Source organism: Gossypium hirsutum, chromosome A03, assembly GCF_007990345.1.
Source record: "Gossypium hirsutum isolate 1008001.06 chromosome A03, Gossypium_hirsutum_v2.1, whole genome shotgun sequence".
Taxonomy (NCBI): Eukaryota; Viridiplantae; Streptophyta; class Magnoliopsida; order Malvales; family Malvaceae; genus Gossypium; species Gossypium hirsutum.
Window position 1 is genome coordinate 9,531,127 of NC_053426.1, and position 19,315 is coordinate 9,550,441.

At 30.1% G+C, this 19,315-nt stretch overlaps 1 protein-coding gene across 3 annotated transcripts; it reads right to left on the bottom strand.

Annotated features, from left to right (window-relative positions):
* Window positions 1-11,470: 11,470 nt before the first annotated feature.
* Window positions 11,471-17,233, bottom strand: LOC107886018 (uncharacterized). 3 transcript variants are annotated; one of them, XM_016809806.2, is made up of 4 exons: window positions 17,050-17,233; window positions 16,845-16,917; window positions 12,173-12,503; window positions 11,471-12,094 (listed from the first exon to the last, which is right to left on the bottom strand). In XM_016809806.2, the coding sequence occupies exons 3-4, from the start codon at window positions 12,218-12,220 to the stop codon at window positions 11,600-11,602; spliced, it is 543 nt and encodes a 180-aa protein (XP_016665295.1). In that variant the 5' UTR covers window positions 12,221-12,503; window positions 16,845-16,917; window positions 17,050-17,233; the 3' UTR covers window positions 11,471-11,599. The 3 variants fall into 3 exon arrangements, 2 of the variants coding, with proteins under 2 accessions (XP_016665295.1, XP_040963945.1); XR_005922151.1 differs by lacking the exons at window positions 11,471-12,094; window positions 12,173-12,503; window positions 17,050-17,233 and adding exons at window positions 12,523-13,191; window positions 13,276-13,992 and having other exon boundaries at window positions 16,845-16,967; XM_041108011.1 differs by lacking the exons at window positions 11,471-12,094; window positions 12,173-12,503 and adding an exon at window positions 13,562-13,992.
* Between the last annotated feature and the right edge of the window lie 2,082 nt (window positions 17,234-19,315).

The window sequence follows — 19,315 nt, forward strand, 5'->3', positions numbered from 1 at the left end:
ATCGTGTTGAAAGGTTTTAGTGCAGATTCATATCTCATGATTTTCAATAGGAATGACAATTACCTAAGACTAAATGGGGTTTAGTTGAACATGAAATTTATCATACTTAATTGGGGTTTAAAAGTAAAATTTACTATAATGGTGATAGGTGAAAAGGGGAAAAGACTTACAAAGCAATTGAACCCAAAAGAAAGAAAAATAAAGAAATTGGCAGTAAGCTAAAAAGTTATAGACGTTGCATGAAATAAAAGAAAGTAATTGTATTTAATTCCATTCAAGTGTGTCTTTTCATGCCACCCATACAAGGTATTTATACACTTTTCATATGCTAAATTTAGCATAATTCCTCCTAAGAATATATCAAAATAAAATCATATTTTTTTCTATTTATAGAATTTGACAAATTAAAAAATCTAATTTAATCAACCACTAATTCTGCAATTTTTTACTTCGGCCCTTTTTTTGCTTCTTGTTCCAATTTAGCCCATTTTGCTTGATTTTGAATTTTGGCATTCCAATTTCATCCCTGATAAGATTTAAGTAAGAAATCATAAGTTTAGTAGTATTCTATCAAAAAATTAGCCAAAAATAGATACATCAAAAACAATAAATTAACTTGCTATCAAATTCCCCCTACTTAATCGATGCTTGTCCTCAATCATGATGTGTATTCTCATACTAGAAATCATTCGACAATTTTTTTTGAAATCAAGTCTTATTCCTCAACGAAGCGTAATGCAAACAATTTAGGTGAATAAAAAAATAAGAAATTGCTAGGTTTAACCAACAAGTGTCTTATAAAATTTCTAACATTACGCAAAATTCAACTACTTCACTAAATTAAAGCTTAATCAAACTTGGGAAGCAAACATACTCAATCAAATTTTCCACAAGTTTGGGATGTAGTCGAATCTTTTTACGCGGAATGAGATGACAACCCAAGCACCTTATGCCGGATACTCAATTTGGTCACATTTTTGAAATCTTCACTCATAGCTAAGTCATTAGTAGAGTATATATATTTTTTATTACTTCAAATTTTTTTTACAGAAAAATTACTTAAAATGAGACTCGAGTACTTTTATTGAGCAAGTTTAAAGAGCTAACAATTTCATGAAACGTTAATTTAGCCATAATATTTTCAATTCTATAAAACACATGTCGTTCAAATTTAAGCAATAAATAGTTATTCATGAATTACCCAATTTTTTGAATTAACTAAGCATAGGAATTGAATGTTCAATTTCGAAAAAATAAAAAATAACCTCAATATAAGAATTAACACATGCAAAGATGAACAAGTAATAACATGGCATGTCTTATGAATCCTCCCTACTTAGCCCACATTGCCTTCAATGTGCAATTTTAAAAGAATAATAAATAGAAGGGTCAAGTGTACTCCTCGTATTAATTTGGCAAAAGGTGGTTTGGGTAGTTCGGGTTGGTTTTGGTCGATTCAGTCCTAGGTGTATGTTTCAACAAATGTTAGCAATAAAATTTGGCAAGGTGTGCCCATGCCATAAAATAAATCCTATTTTGATTTATTTTTGAATGAAAAGGGACAGCCTTCACCATCGTTCTTGGAAAATAACACATTAAAATAGATTAAATAAAAATATTTTTATTTTTATTTTTATTTTCAACATAAATTAAACTTAATTCAAAATTTAATGAATTAAAATAAATATGGGTTGCCTCCCAAAAAGCGCTTTTATTTAACGTCGTTAGCTCGACGAACTTAATTTTATTCGTTTGGCTCCTTGAGAATTAACTCATCCTTTACGTTCACTTGGAAGTTCTCATAAAAATGTTTCAACATTTTCCCATTGACCTTGAAATTCTTCCTGGATTCCTCCATCATTGGTGGATTGAAGCGTCTTTTGAGCTTTTTCATTCAGGTTTGTCTTTCCTCTATCAGAATCTTTAAATGTTCCAGTAACTGTTTGAGCTCCAATTTCGGGGCCTCTATATGAATGACGTCTTCACGTATTGGTTCTTTGATCATCAATAGTTCTTCATTTTTTCTATACCATCGAGATCTAAATTTCTGCATAGAAAAGTTTGTAATTCATCCCCTTTTTTATATTCAAAATTAAAGTTTGTCAATGGTTCAATTATATTGACAATAGAAACATTTGTCATTGCATTGGGACGACCCATATCCTTATAAACATTGAACTTGATCACTTCAACGTCAAATTCCATGGTGAGTGTTCCATTCATAACATCAATTTTTATTCATGCGGTGCTTAAAAATGGTCTCTCAAGTAGAATATCAGAAGAATTTGTTGAGTTGTCATCCTTTATGTCAACGATGTAAAAATCTATAGGAAAGGTTAGTTCATTTACCTTCATGAAGTCATTTTCCAACATCCCTCCCGGATGCACAACTGATCTATCTACTAATTGGATGATCACCTATGTTTCTTTCAAAGGACCCATGTTTAGTAATTTAAAAATAGATAAAGGTATAACATTAATAGATGTACCTGAATCACACATGACCTTTTTAATACCAACAGTACCTATTTTGCAAGATATAGCAAACATACATTGGTCCTTACACTTAAGTGGAATTTTCCTTTGTAAAATCATGGAAACGTTTTCTCCCATACCTACTATGTCGTTATCATGAGCTTCTTCCTACTAGTGCATAATTCTTTTAAGAATTAAAGAATTTCACATAGCGTGGAACTTGTTTTGTCGCATCGAGTAGTGGTATGTTAATTTCAACTTTTTGGAACATCTCTAGGATTTCTTTCACTTCTCGCTCCTTATTACATTGGGCGAGCCTTCCAAGGAATGGGGGTGGTACCACAAACAGTTTCTATGGTGCTGAACCCGTGGTAGCTGCTGGATCAAGTTTTTGTACTCCACAATCAGTTTCGTGATCACAACTCGTGCCAAGTGTTGGTTCCAAAATCGTTCTACTTCTTAAAGTCATAGCACTTACATGTTGTCGTGGATATGGTTCTGTTTGAGATGGAAACTTTGCTTGGGATTCCAAATGACTAACCGTAAGTGTAAGCTTTTTCATTTGCTTATCTAACTCTTGTAGGTGCACTTCAGTCTTTTGTTGAAAATTTGGTAGTAAGAGCTAACTTCCCCACTATGGTCTCAAGAGATGATCTTGAGGTTTGAAACGGTTGAGTCGGAGGTAGTCTTGGCTGATATGGTTAATTGTATTGAGATTTGATCCATAGCTCAGATTCGGGTGATCCCACTACCCTGCCTTATAAGTATTTGATTGTGAATCATAACATCTTTGAGGTGGCCTTAGGAAGTTCCCAACAGTATCTACTTTTGTTGTTGTATTCTCATGTAAAATTGGACACGAATCTGTTAGATGATCAGCTATGGCACAAATCCCGCATAACCAAATTGGTTTCATTTTTCTTGCAAATAAATTTTGAGATACATTAGTGAGTTTATCAATTTTATCTTCTAAGGATGGAGTACTTAACCCATGAACTCGTCTTGTAGGTATTGTAGTTAGTCGGAATTGTTGGGAATTCGTAACCATAGTTAAAATTAATTCTCTTGCTTTTTGAGGAATCATGTTAACAAGTGCTCCTCCACTGGTGGCATCAATCATCTTTATTTCCCTAGGGAGTAACCCCTTATACAAATATTGAAGAAGTGATTTTTCAGTTAGGCCAGGCTTGCACACAACTTCTTGTATCGCTCCTAATAGCCATAAAATGATTTGGTCTCTTTTTTTCCGTATTCCAACAATATCTCTCTTTAATTCAGCTGCCCGAGCTGCTGGAAAGAACTTGTCAAGAAATAAACGAGACATATCAGACCATGTATTAACAGATCTTAGAAGTAATTAACATAGTCATTCTCTAGCAGAGTCGGCTAATGAAAAAGGAAAAGCCCAAAGTCTAATTTGATCTCTTGTTACTCCTTGAGGTTTCATGCTTAAGCAAACTATGTGAAACTCCTTAAGATGAGTGTAGGAGTTCTCATTTTGCAAACCGTGGAAAGTGAGTGATAAATGAATTAAGCCCGACTTTAATTCAAATGGTGTCCCTCTCTTCGGATAAGTTATGCACAGCGACTGTTGCTTATTCGGTGCCACAGCGAGCTGACGAATGGTTAGATTCACCATTTCTTCTAGTTCACTGAGTGTATCGTCTATTGCTTCCGTGTAAGATAATGTTTCATATTTGACCTCTCTCACTTGTTATTGATTTCCACGTCGAATAACTTCTCTTTGTAGTGTTCGAGCTAACTTTTCGATTTTTGGTTAAACTTTTAAAGTCCCCAATTCTGATACGATCATAAGTAAAATAAATGAAAATTAGATTTATTTTCAATCCCCGGAAACAGTGTCAAAATTTGATAGGCGTCGAAACCACCAAATATAATTTCCTACGCTTTAATTGAATCAAATAGTATTATAGAGTAGTAGATTCAATCCAGTAGGGACTAGGATTCCTAATTTTCCTGTTTACAAGAACAAATTCTTGAGTCTAGGCAGTTGTCGTGCCTACGACCTATATGTGTAGAGCTGAAAAATAAATGAGGGGTAGTTTAGTTGATAAATAAAAATAAGTATAAAATGAAATGAAATAATAACAAAATGATATTTTCAAAAAAAAATATTAAGTAATTTAAATTAAGCCGGTAAATCAATGTGTGAATGCTTAGCCGTAGCCTCGATACACTCTGAATTTGAACCGATCATTGAAAATGAATTTCCTTTCTCTTAACAATAAGTTGGTTATAACGATTAAGGATGCCTTAACCGCCAACTCTTTCTTGTGTAGTTGGTTCCAGTATGACCTGCAAACCAACTCTTACCGATTATCTAACCACATTACACGCGTTCGCGATTTTAGATCTCTGCAGCCTTGTGATCTAGAAAAGCCCAACTCGAATGAACAGCCTCAACTGTGTGGGTCACTTAAATTCAATCATTATCTCCCTTGACGGAACCCAACTAGCTTTTTCCAATTGGACATGCCAATTTGTTCGCAAGAATCTAAGCTCAGCAGACGACCGTCTCGTTTTCTCAACTGTACGCCAAACAATTCGAACATGCGCTTTTTGAATTGAAATTGAATTAACTTTAAGAGATGATTGTGACTATCCCATATTCTGGAGAGATAACAAATACCGTGTTGAAAGGTTTTAGTGCAGGTTCATATCTCACGATTTTCAATAAGAATGATGACTGACGTAAGACTAAATGGGGTTTAATTGAACATGAAATTTATCATACTCAATTGGGGTTTAAAAGTGAAATTGATTGTAATGGTGATAGGTGAAAAGGAGAACGGACTTACAAAGTAATTGAACCTAAAAGAAAGAAAAAGAAAGAAATTGGCAGTAAACTAAAAAGCTATAGATGTTGGATGAAATAAAAGAAAGCAATTGTATTTAATTTCATTCAAGTGTGTCTTTTCATGCCACCCATACAAGGTATTTATACACTTTTCATATGCTAAATTTAGCATGATTCCTCCTAAGAATATATCAACTAAAATTAGATTTTTTCTATTTATAGAATTTGATAATTTCAAAAATCTAATTTAATTATCTACTAATTCTGTAATTTTTTAATTTGACCCATTTTCTTGTTTCTTGTTTCTTGTTTCAATTTAGCCCATTTTGCTTGATTTTGAATTTTGGCATTCCAATTTCATCCTTAATAAGATTTAAGCAAGAAATCATAAGTTTAGTAGTATTCTATTAAAAAATTAGCCAAAAATAGATGAATTAAAAGCACAAAATTAACTTGATGTCAATGGTTTTATTCTTCTGCTCTGTAACCTCGTTCCATTGTGATGTGTATGTAGCTATCAATTGTTTTTTATGCCAATTTCATTACAAAAACTAATAAAATCTTGTGATGTAAACTCTCCTCCTCAATCTATATGTAAGCATCTAATAAAGAGTTTGTCTCCTTTTCAACATAAGTTTAAAATTTTTTAAAAACAACAAAAGCTTCAAACTTGCCAACTAAAAAAAAAAAGCCTATAATTTTCTACTGAAATCATCAATGAAAGTTAACAAATACCTCTCTTTTTTTATGTTGGAAAGTAGCTTGATCGATTCACAAATATCAACATGGACCAACTATAGAATTTGTGAAGCTCTTCTTTGGAAATGGATCTCGTTGTTGCTTCCCTACTAAATAGTCTTTGCATAGCTTTAAAGGAGACTTGAATTGTAATAAGCCATGCACCATATTTTTTTTGAAGAATCTTCAAGCCTTTAAGGCTTAAGTGTCTATAACAACAATGCCAAAACTACACCAAAGCTTTTGTAATTATGTTGAAGGAAACAAATGCTATAGGCTGAGATACATCATGCGAAATGAACATCCGATTTGAAGACATTATTGCATCCTTAATTAAACCTTTATCATGATGAAAAACCTTACACCTGTCATATTGAAATAGAATGAAAAGTCCTTTTTCTTGTAATTGCCCGATACTCAACAAATTATCCTTCAACTCCAGCACATAGAAAACACATGTGATAATCTGTATTATTTTATTCACTCAAAGCCTTACATTGCCCTTTCTTATTACAATCAAGCTTGAGTTGTTTCCCTATTTTACAAAATCTTTGTAACATCCATCAAAATTAAATAATTGTTCCTTCTTTCCACATATATAATTACAAAATCTTTGTAACATCCATCAAAATCAAGAAACCATGTATCTTATTGGTTGGAAATGTTTGTATCGATCATCAACATCTCTTCCTGAGTCTCTGCATAATTGGCCTATTTTCCTTTTCGTGGAAATTCCCATTGAAAATTTCTAAGTCTATGACAATGATAACACTCTATCGTAACTTTGTTAAAACTTTGTTTGACTCATTCACTTTCACATCTTCTTCTGCCATTACCTTGACCCCTTTCTCCGAATTAATTTTTATGAGAAACCTTTAAGGCATGTTCTTTCTTAATATGAGAGCTCGTAAATTGTTTATGCATAAGTAGATTGCTTTGTAAATCATCAATTTTCAGTGTACTCGTATCCTTCGATTCCTCTATGAAGCATACAACATAGTCAAACTTGGAAGTCATAGAACGCAAAATCTTTTCAACAATAGCATCACCCTTATCTTCACCATTTGCTTTCATTTTGTTAGCAATGATAAGAGTCCGAGCAAAATACTCAATCACAGATTTTCCCTCATTCATGTGAAGAACCTCAAACTCTTTGTGAAGAACTTGTAAATATGCACCCTTAACTCGTCTTGAACCGTTATATTTCTACATCATATAATCTCATATGTCTTTTTCCATGTCTATGTTGAGAATCATTTCCAAGATCGAATGATCTAAGGCTTGAAATAAATAATTATTTTCTTTCAATTCTTTTAGTTTCTTATCGTCGATTTGCTTTCTTTGTGCTTCTATTAGAACCATAACTTCTGTTGTAGGAACTCCATTCTTCATCAGGTCTCAATGTTCTTTTGATCATAAAAATTTCTCCATGAGCATCACCCAATAATCATAGTGCCCATTAAATTTTGGTGATGTCGATTGCAAAAAAGAACTCTCTATTGTCATTTTGGAATTACAAAATACTAAAAAAAATATTGCTCTAATACCAAATGTTATAAACTTAAGGAGAATTTATAAAAGAAAAAGAACTGATAGAGAAAATCTAATGCATTAAACTGAAACAAAATTGGCTTTACATTATAGAGTCTTACATAACAAACCAAGCTAAAAATAATCTAAGTCTAAAGATTTTAACTAACAAACACAATCAAGTAACAAGAGAAAATCCTAGTAAAATAATGATTTTATTTACTAAAAACTAACCAAATCCAAACAGAAATCTTCATTTTTTTAAAATATCCGTTTCTAGTAAGATACTCCAAATATATAATTTTTTTTAGAAATGTCTAACCATACTTGTACGGGAGATATACATTGTAACCAACACTAACACCCAAGTTTGGGTCCTTTGTTGTTCTCTCTTCAAAATTTCAATTATTAACAAATAATAAAAACATATAGCCAATTCAAACCCCAAAAATTAAGAAAGAGGAAAGGAGGAAGAAAAAGGAAATTAGCAAACAATGGAAAAGATTAAAAAAAACATTGGAAAGGGAAGAAAACAAGCTAGAACCGTAAGGCAAAAATCACTCGAGACCAAGAAAATAACTTTGCTTCTTCTACTAAAGAATAATCACTCTTGACAGCAACCTACAAAAACAATAAAAAAACATTCCATGAGGTAAAAGTACCAAGAAAGCCCCTGTATATAGCGGCGTATTGCATTTCGACCCCTCTTTTAAAAATGGGCAAATTAGCCCTTATACATTTCAAATGTGCAAATTAGCCCCTATGTTAATTTTATTAATTAAATGATGACATGAAATGTTAATTTAAACGGTTAGTTATTAATTTGATCCCCGGAATATAACTAAAATATCATTTTGATTTTTTAGAAATTTTTCTTAACAATAATTCTAAAAAATTAAAAAAAATCTTTAAAATAAATATAAATTATTAAAAATATTTTAAAAATTATGTTTAAACTTCTTTAAAAAATTATCTAATACAATGAGACACCAATGTTACCTGTTGACAACGGTTTCCAATGCAATTCTAAAAGCACTCATTTCAATAAAATCATGGTTTTATTATTGTTAAAATATAAAAAAACCAAAGAAAGAACATATTTACAATAAACAAAATCTTTCGATTTTTACAGCTTTCTTTGATAACGAAGAAGAAGATAAAGAGAATGAGCTCCTTTCATTGCTTCTCCACCTCTAGAAACATGTTGATAGTTTTGAGATTTTATTTTAAATTAAAATTTCACCTTTTATCTTTTATTTTTTCGTAAATTTAAAACATTATTTTCTAAAATTTCAAAACCCATTGAATCTTTATTCAGAATCCAAATATTTATATTAAAAATTCAAAGCCCAGTAACTTAAAATTAAAGTTTCTTAGGCTATTAAATAATAACATATTCAAATGGAAAAGTTTATAATAGCTAAGAGGATGTAAAAATAAATAAATCAAAATTTTATAACGAATATTATACACCATCAGGAGAGACGATAGGAGATGCAAAGATGAATATTTACTAAACTAGGGGAAAATCTTGTAAAGTAGGGCTTCAATAAAGTCTGGGAAGTTTAGATTTTTTTGAATTTTTTAAAATTGGGAAGAAAGTCTTGTAAAAAGATGGTGATTTCTAGGTTTCAACTTGAAAGTTTGATAAATTTTTAAACATTTTGTTTCTGTAATATTTTTAGATTTTTTTACATATATATTTTGAATTTTTAGAAATTATTTATTTATAATTTTTATTTTTAAAAATATTTTAATATAATTTTTAATATTTTTAATATTTTATTTTTATTTTAAAGATTTTTTTTAAAAAAAATTTAGAATTATCGTTAAGAATTTTAAAAAAAATTTAAAATTATATTTTAGTTATAATTTAAGGGCCAAATTAGTAATAAACCATTTAAATTAATGTTTCAGACCATCATTTCACACCATCATTTAAATTAGTAAATTAGTAATTATTTACTCTCTCTCTCTCTCGAGTTTTACTGGCTAAATCTAACAAATGTAAGTTGATTGAATTAGCTAAAAATAATTTGAAAATGGTCTTAAGCTAAAAATAGGGGAAATATAGGTGTTACAAGCAAGGGCGAAGCCAGAATAATTTGTTAGGGAGGGCAGATGAAATTTTAATTTTTTATGGTCTATATCTTTATAATTTTTAAAAGATTAAATCAAATTTTTATAATTTTAAGGGAGCAAAGTATAATTTTACCTTTACTAATTTAAAATTTTTGAAAAATTTTAACGGCCTAAATAGTAATTTTACATTTTAAGGGGGTCGGACCCTTGCTAGCGCCCCTAAATTTGCCTTTGGTTACAAGTTAAGAAGTTCATTTTTCTTACACTCTCAAAAATTTAATAAAATATATTTTCAAAAATAGAAAAACTCAAATGTATATTATATTAACTTATTGAACTCAATGCACAAGTGCACCCTCTCAACTTAATTTCTATTAATTTAATATAGTATAATGACTTACAAACAAAAACCTCAAAGTCGAGTAACATAGGCTTTCTGCATTTTTTGAATTACATAAAACTTCCAACACTTACATGGGATCTTCATGTAATATTTGGATTGAGAAGAAAACGGCTTAGGAGAAAGTCTTGGCTTATTACTGGTGAAGGAACATAAATAGAGAGAGGTCTCTTGGGTTGTTGTGACTGTGAGAGTAGGAAGTTGAACAGAGGCTAAACAGTGGCACTGCAAGCCATTGTAAGAGAAAAGAAGAAAAAACCTCAGACGGCTGGTAGGAAAATTTCCTGCTTTTATCTTGTTCCTGTTTTGTTTTGATTTGTTTTCCATGAGATGGACCAATACTTGAACTTCGTTTTGACATCAACTCTAAAAGTGGTATGTGGTTTTGATTTTTTATTAGAGTTCATTGAATCCTTAGGTAAATTTTAACATGGGTTAATTGATTGTTTAAGTATTAATATTCTATTAATAAAGACAAATATTTTCACTAGTTGTCTTGGTTTATTTAGAATGATAGTTAAAATTTTTGTTAGACACTCGTTCGACACTCGTTCGACACGAGTTTAAATCGTATGACCCTCATCTTCTATCTTTGTAAAATATATTTTCATCAGTTTAACTATTTATATTTATATGGTGTTTAACCATTTACTTAATCATCAATAATATGTATTTTGTAGACAACTTGGATTTAATGTATTACAAACATTATCTATTTTTAATATGTCAGATTTAAGTTGTTCATATGATAAGAACATTCGTACTTACAATTAGATCTACGTATTTTAAATATGCTATATGTCATATCTAAACTTATTTTTAGTATCTAAATTACCAAGTGATTGGAAAAAAAGAAGAAGAAGTAGAAGTGAACTTCTCTCAAGCATTTGGATCAAATTTGAATTTTAGGCTTCGTTTGTTTGCAGGTAAAATGTTTTCAGGAAAATGATTTCTGGAAAATGATTTCTTGGAAAATGATTTCTGGAAAATGATTTACTTTTCTGTTGTTTGGATGAATCTGTGTAAAATATTTTCTGTTGTTTGGCAGATTTCCTGAAAATATTTTCCTGAAAAGCTGTTTTAATAAAAATTTATATATTTAAAAATTTATTATCTTTTCTTTGTTTGATTGAGTTTACTTTATATATATATCAATAAATTTATATTTTAAATTATTTTTACGTGTATTGCAATGATTTATTTATAAATAAATAAATCATTTTAAATATATAATAATACTCAATTATTAAATTAGAATATTAATCGTCATAAATTGAAAACAACCAAAGTCAAATAAAATTATTTGTAATTGTGTTATAAAAAAATAAAAAATAAGGATTGAATAATTATAAATTAGCTTCCAAACCACAATTAATACTAGAAATTAATAATATTATCCAAATACATAATTAGTATTACACCACATATAACAACAACATTATCCAATTGCATAACTAATATTACACCATATGATAACTAATATTACGCCACATGATAACAACAATATTGTCCAAGTGCATAACTAATATTACACCACATTAAAAGTATCAATATCTTCAACCTTGAGAAAATTTTTGAAGCCAAATTTTTCTATGCTTCTTACTTTTAACTAAAAAAGCTTTTGCCTCACATTCATGACTCACTAAATAATCAAACACGGAACAAAGGAAGTCATCATCAAATCCTTCTACCTCCATTGACACCACTTCTTCGTAAAGATGTGGTGTCTTATCCGCAGTAAATTGTTCCAAAGCGTTAGCAATTTTGCCAAGTTGTTCACCCACAAATTTAATTTGTTCATCATTGACACTTTCTTGAGCCTTTTTTCTTTTACGTTTGGATGTGCCAGATGAAGATACATTTGTTCTTACCTCTTCAGTCGCTTCATTCTCGCAGTCGATAGGCACTGAATCTATGTTATCATCATCCAAATATATGTCAGCAAATGTTCTGGCAAAACTCCCTGTTGCCATATCTTTGCCAACAACCAAAGTCATTTCATCATAATGATCAATACTTTTATTCAAAAATAGCTCATACTTCTTGTGCGCCTGTTGGATATTATACAAAATTAGAATAACAAGTAAAAAATAATTGAAATATACTTACCATATATATACATATATTACCATTACTGCTGCATCATATGTCGCTCTATCACATGTGATCATTTTCATGTTATCATCCCATCCAAAACCACTTTCACCCCGAATTGTGCATATAATCTGCCACTATTTTTTTACAGTCTTCAAATGATTTTCCACATGTTTTGCATCGCATTGGACTTGAAATTTTTCAGAAATAGCTTCGACAACTCGATTAATAGAAACTGCTTTGAAAGTATTAGAAGGCTTATTTCCTTTCTGGGCCTCCTCTGCTAAAATTTCAAGAAAAAGATGTTCCATCGATTTTGTCCACCTGAATTGCTTGGAGGTCCCTTCTTTGTTGCCCTTACCCATTCTACATTAATAAATGTCATTGTCAATCATTTCAATATCCAACAAGCTTAAAACATAATAAACTCAATATCTAACAAGCTTGAAACATAATCAATATCTAACAAAATCAAGACATAATAATTTCAGAATCCAACAAATATAATAAACTAAAATTTTAGAATCCAACATTAACAAAAAAAACAATTTTAATACTAAAACATACATAACATAGAAACAACAACCCTAAGCCTTAAACCTACCTAATATTTCTAGCCATATAATCAGTCCACATAGTTTGTGCAATTTCATCTCTCTTAGCAGACCATTCTCTTGCTTCTTCTCTTTCTTCTCGCTCCGTAAGAGTTGATATTATCAAATCAGACTCAGGCTCCTCGTATAATCCTTGATTAAGTAAATCACTAGGATCAACTCCCATGATATGATTATGAATGATGCAACAAGCCAAAACTATATCTACTTGAGTTTGAAAATTCCAAAATGGTTCAGCATCTAATACACGAAACCGTTTCTTCAAAATCCCAAAAACACGTTCAATAGTGATTCGTAATGATGAATGACGAAGATTAAAGAGTTCCTTTGCATTTTCAGGCCCTGAGCACTAAACTCTTTTAAGTGATATCGAACACCACGATATGGGGTAATAAATCCATTACGGATGCCATATCCAGCATCAGCAAGATAATATTTACCTACAATTTGACAAAACATAATTATTACTAATAAATTATGAGCTTACTAGAACTATTTGGTATTTAATGTTGTATAATTCTTACCTTCCGGAATTCTTAATCCTCTTGGGAGTGAAAGTGCATCACTTAAAATACGAGAATCATGTGCACTACCTTCCTAACCAGCTAGAACATAGGAAAATTTCAAATCAAATGTAATGGCAGCCAATACATTTTGTGTCATCCCCCCTTTACGGCTACAAAATCTTCCTTGAATGTTAAGTGGAACGGATGCACGAACATGAGTTCCATCTAATGCTCCAATACAATCTTTAAAATAAGGATAAAACCTTGGATTGTTTCTGATTTCACTAGGAATTGACTCATCAGGTAATCTAATAACTAGCTTATACAATTTCAAAATAGCTCTCAATACAACCCTAAAATAACGGTGAATTGTCTCAGTTGATCTATAATATCTAGATCCTATCACTCGAAGCCTTACATTATGACCAATTATATGTAAAAATATAACCATTTGCTCCCTAATATTCACCGATTTAGTTGATTGTAACAAATTATTTCTACTAAGAATATCACACAAATTAAAAATACAATCGGTCTCATCCTTATCACATCAATACAATGCTGGTCACCACTATATAAAATACTATTAATATAATTTTCTCTTTCATAATCTCTATTCACATGAGGGTGAGAAGTAATTTCCTTCCTAGTTTTTAATTTTTTAATCCAGAGAGCCCCAAAAGCTAAAACTGAAGCCACGACTCCGACAATTGCATGATGTTGATTACGATCCATCTACACAATACCACATAAATATTTGATCACTACAAAAAATACGTAAACTTTTCATAAGATCACATATATGACTAAAATTACCATGACTAAAATGCATACATATATATATAAAGCTTCTCAAGTAATGACTAAAGTTACCATGACTAAAGGGAATAGAGTTAACTATCATAAAAATTACAATGATTTTTTAATAACAGAAATTGATAAAATATTTAATCAAAAAGACCGATTTACTATCAGACCTAACATGTAAAAACTAATTTATCTATTCTATTAACGAAAAGAATAAAATATAATCTAATTCGTAACACACGAACCTGTATAATAATTTTACCTAGGATTAATTTTGAATCTTGGGACAAAAGGAAATTAAATCAAAAGTGGTCGGCCAAGGGTGGCCCAAAGAAAAAGAATCATGGTCATTAACTTTATTGAACAACGACTAAATGATGGAGAAGAAAGAAGACAGACAGACAGACAGGTCAGTTGCTGTTACCTCTTTTTACTTTTTTGATCAAAATTTGATTATACAATTTTTTTAATTCAAATAAATTCTATTTGTAATTAGTTTTCATAATAAAATAAATATTTTATTTTCAAATTAGTGAAATTTTTTAAATATTATAGAATAAAGATATATTAAAAAAGATTAAGAAAGCTGATAAATAAACGATTTTATTCAATTTGGTTATATACAATATTCAATTGGACTTGGGTTGTATATGTGAGTTACACTTATACATTTCTTTTAAGGTTGAGTCTTCTTCTTCTTCTTCTTCTTCTTTTTTTATAATCAAAATTTGCGGCGCTTATCAGGTAGTCGCGCTGCTCCAGCGGATAAATCTTTTGCTGGAGCGAAAAACTACTTTCCTCGCACAAATCAAACTAACATTTCTTTATACTTTATCCAATCTAAAATCTAAAAATATATAATAAACTTAAAAGTCCTAAAATATACTAAAAACTAATTTATAAAATAAAGTGAAATTCTAAAATCCTACTAAAATAAAAAACAAATAACTTTGATATGAATGCTCCTCCAAAAGAAGCTCTTCCCACTTCGCAAGGCCTCATTTCTGCTTAATTAAATTTTTTAGGATTTGACCTTTGGCTATTGTCTTCTTTTGTTGCAGTGTATTATCTCAACTTCTCATTTCACATAACGTGTTTCTCAATTTCTTTTTCATTTTTATCCATTTCTCTTCGAGCTTTCATCTTTTCTTGCTTTTGAAAATAAATCTTTTTTATCAAGACTTCAACTTTTATTAACTTTTGAGTTTTCACAAGTCGTTTCTTTTTTCCTTCACCAAGAACAAAATGATAAAAGTTCATGAGATTAATTAATTTTTGTAGTCACTAAAGAGTAAAAGAAAACCCAACTTTGAGTAAGGTCAAAGAAATCATTCAGCAACAAAACTCCAATTTTGAAGTAGATACATAGTCAAAATCAAGAAAAAAAAGTAAGCTATTATTTTCAAGAATAAAATGTTTTAAATGATAACTAAGATAAGACGCATAAAATTGAAGAAAATTTATTGGATTTAACCCAAAGAAAACAAAAGCAGAGTAATAGTAGTTTTCAACATAAAGACAATGAGAGAAGACCAAGAAACAATGCAGAAGAAAGAATTAAGCACGTTACTGGATGATTCTGTCATATTTGGCATCTTTATTAATGAGTCAAGCAAGAACACTTAGCATTACAACTCTCTTCTAATTTCGAATCATGATATTTGCACATCAGATTTTCAAATCTGTTTTATAAGAAGAATCCAAATTTGCTTTTAACATTTCCAGTTGATGGAGCCTAATTCATATACTTCTTGTGTTGGCAAAATTAAGATGTCCGGATCCTAAGAGTATTTGTGCTAGAACTAGTAGTGAAGCTTCTGGTTCTATAGGTTCACAAAGTATATGACACAACTAACCTAAAACAACACATGAGAACACCAGTCAAAACCCATCGAATGAAAAATGATAATCCCACCAACAACCGAAAGTATAAGCCAAAGTCATTGCCGACTACCAAGAGAATGACCACGGTTTGTTAGTATGGCAAAAAAAGCAGAAACAACAAGAATAAAAAGAACTAAAAGAGAGACAACAACCACACGTCAATCTCAATCCAAGGGAATCAGAATCCATATGAAAAAGAGAATCACCAAAACCACACGTTAATTGTATGTATGAATTAAAACAAATAAAATGCACCAATAAGAAAGGGAGTATGCTATATGGTAAATTTATTTGATGGTATGGCTTAATGCTATATGGTAAACTATGGGATTTTTTTTTCATGCAATCTAACAATCTTTGCATGAATACAAGGAAGAAGTAGAGAAGCATACAAAAATGGTGCCTGCAACTTTCTCAAGTAATCTTGAAGCTTGCTTTCTGCCATTTTAGCCTAAACTGGTATGCATTCTGTCTAGGAAGAATTAGAGTATGTTCTAAAACAATATTATCACAAGTCATCTGTCTAAAATTCCCAGACCAATTTATTCCTGATGCTAGGAAAATGAACTAAAAAGCACATTTTGTGTTGTTTATCTATCATATAATCAAAGATCTATGGCATGACATATGACTAGAACTTTTTTAAATTTCTTTTTTAATCTTTACTCATTGGTGCTGTTATTGAAGAAAGTGAATGCGAATTCATGAACTACTTTCTATGAATAGTTGAAGCCTATGAAGCTGAGTCATGGCCGTACTCATTGTGGCAGACTAACTTTTATCAATCCAAGGGAATCAGAATCCATATGAAAAAGAGGATCACCAAAACCACAACTCCACATCACAAAACCCATCACCAAAACAAAATGAAAAAGCAGAATAAGAAGATGCCATACCTTGCAAGGAAGAATGAGATCCTGAGAAAGAGGGGAAGACAGAAAACGAAACAGCAGCTTGTGTAAATTTTGCCTGAGCAGAAACGAAATGCGACGAATTAAGGAAAAAGGGAAGAGATTTGAAGAACGAAAGAAGAAGAAGACATGGAAGAATTTGAAGAATGGAAGAAAAAGAAGGCAGAACGAATGAAAAACAAAGCCTTACCTGGATGAAGAAGAGATGGAAAATGTCTTACACAATTGAAATCGGTAAGACGTTTTCCCCAAATTGAAGGCGATTTTACCCGTGTCCAGTAAAATATTTTCCCTTTGGAAAATGTTTTCAAGCATCCAAACACGGTAAAACCAGGAAAACATTTTCCGGAAAATGTTTTCCTGGCTTCCAAACGGACCCTTAGAGTTATTATTATTGGAAGGATTTTACCTGAATATCACCCTAAATAAATAAAATTAGTCTCCGAACTAAAATAGAGGACACTTGTAATTAAAAAAAACACCTAAATTAACTATTAAACAAATCGAAAGATCTTAATTCTATAAGATTCATACTTAGGCTGAGTTTGGATAGGCGGTGCATTTACTTGCAGTTAGTGTAAAAATAGCGATGGTGGTGAAATTAAATATTGTAGCATGGGATAAAAAGTAAACCAAACACATCGCACCACACCATACTCGTATTCAAACCCATACTTAATTAAAACATTTTAAAGATGAATAATGTGGCACGCTGAATAATGTCAATGTGACTTTTGGCAAGGTGAATGTATTTGGAACATCTTGGATTAGATTAAATTAATCTCTTTATTATTAAGTTAATTTATTTATTTTTATATTATTAAAAAGAATCAAATAAGTTTAAATTGTAACAGGTTTAATATTTATTAGATAAAGAAATATTTTGAAAACTATTTCTTTCGATTACAATTCAATTTCAAACGAAAGATTTCACTTATAAAACCATAAAAATTTTAAAAAATAATAAATTTGTTAATCAATAAATGATTTTTTTTAAACAATAAATGTTAACTCTATTCCAATTTAACTTTTTTTTTATTCATTTTAATAGTACAATAACTAAATTAATTCATTTAATAGTACAGGGACTAATATGATCAAGTTCTTACAATAAAGGGACCTCTCAAGTACATTCACCCTTTTGTCAAAGTACAAATCACCTTTCAAAGTCGAATTTAATCGAGTGTAATTCAAGTTGAATAATAATAAATTTAATCAAATATTATTTTGTAAATTCAAACACAACTCAAAATACAATCAAATTACTCAAATTTAATTAAATTTATGTATTCCATTTATATAGCATATTTCATATACAACCTTTTATTTAAATAAAGTACATAGACACTTTTTTTCTAAAACTATAATTTTTTATCATACACAACTTTCTTTTCTATATATATTATAAATAGGTTAAGCTAGAGTTAGCCTTAAAAGTGGATTGTGGTTTAATTTTTTTTAAAAAAAATATAAAATTAATTTCATTTTAATTTAAAAAAATTTATAATTCATTTTTATTTGTCCTAAAGATTTTTTTGAGTACATAAATTCAAGGCAGGACAAAATTTGGAAGTGTCATACTAGCTTATAAACTTTAGGTTACAACCCAAAACTAACAAGTTGGAGTTTAAAGAAAGATCAAACCCATTAGGGATTTAAACACTTGGTATGCTTAGTCGTTAGTCAGCCACTTAATAGAACAAATATAATGAATTAACCACTAAGCAGATGAGGTAGGGCAGCGTAGCAGACATACAACCACTGCCTATGCATCAAGCAGTTTTTCGAATATTAGGTACAAATATCCAGGTTGAACCCTGGTACTGGAATTCCTTTGTACTCTCTGCATCTTTATCACCTAAAGCTATTTTGCTTCATTATATTTACCCTCTTATTTATAATTATTGTTTAATATAATTATTGTTTAATACGAGCAAGGGTGAAACCTTTTGTGTTGGATATTAGACTATAATTTGGGTTTCATCTCGATGGAACTCATCTTCAAGGTTTTGAACATAAGTGATTAATTTGAGCTTTATAATTATTTTTTGGGTAAACTATATTAACAGTCATTTAATTATGACTTTTTTTTTTCTTTTGGTCACCAAGTTAGCTAATATAAAATTAGGAACACCAAAAATCTAAGATAATTGGGTGAGCAAAAAAAAATACTAATAGATAAATGATCATTTTATCACTTTTTATAGTTGGGGTTAAAAAAGAAACAAAAAATCAAAATTAGGTGACTACTAATGTAGTTTACTCGTAAATTTTTTCCTAGGGATTAGATGATCTATTTTAATTAGATTTTTTTAATATTTAATTTGTATTTTTTTTCCAACCATATGATTTTTTATTTATGATTGATTGAATATGATTTAATTGGTACTCGCAATGTCACTTCAATTGTACGGAAAAATGCTACAATTTGATTTATTAAATAATATCAAAATGAT

Bases quoted from the DNA above. Each gene is read 5' to 3' on its own strand.
- LOC107886018 (XM_016809806.2), bottom strand. From the start codon at position 12,220: ATGAAAATGATCACATGTGATAGAGCGACATATGATGCAGCAGTAATG. The intron at 12,095-12,172 runs GTAATATATGTA...AATATCCAACAG, and splicing joins CATATGATGCAGCAGTAATG to GCGCACAAGAAGTATGAGCT.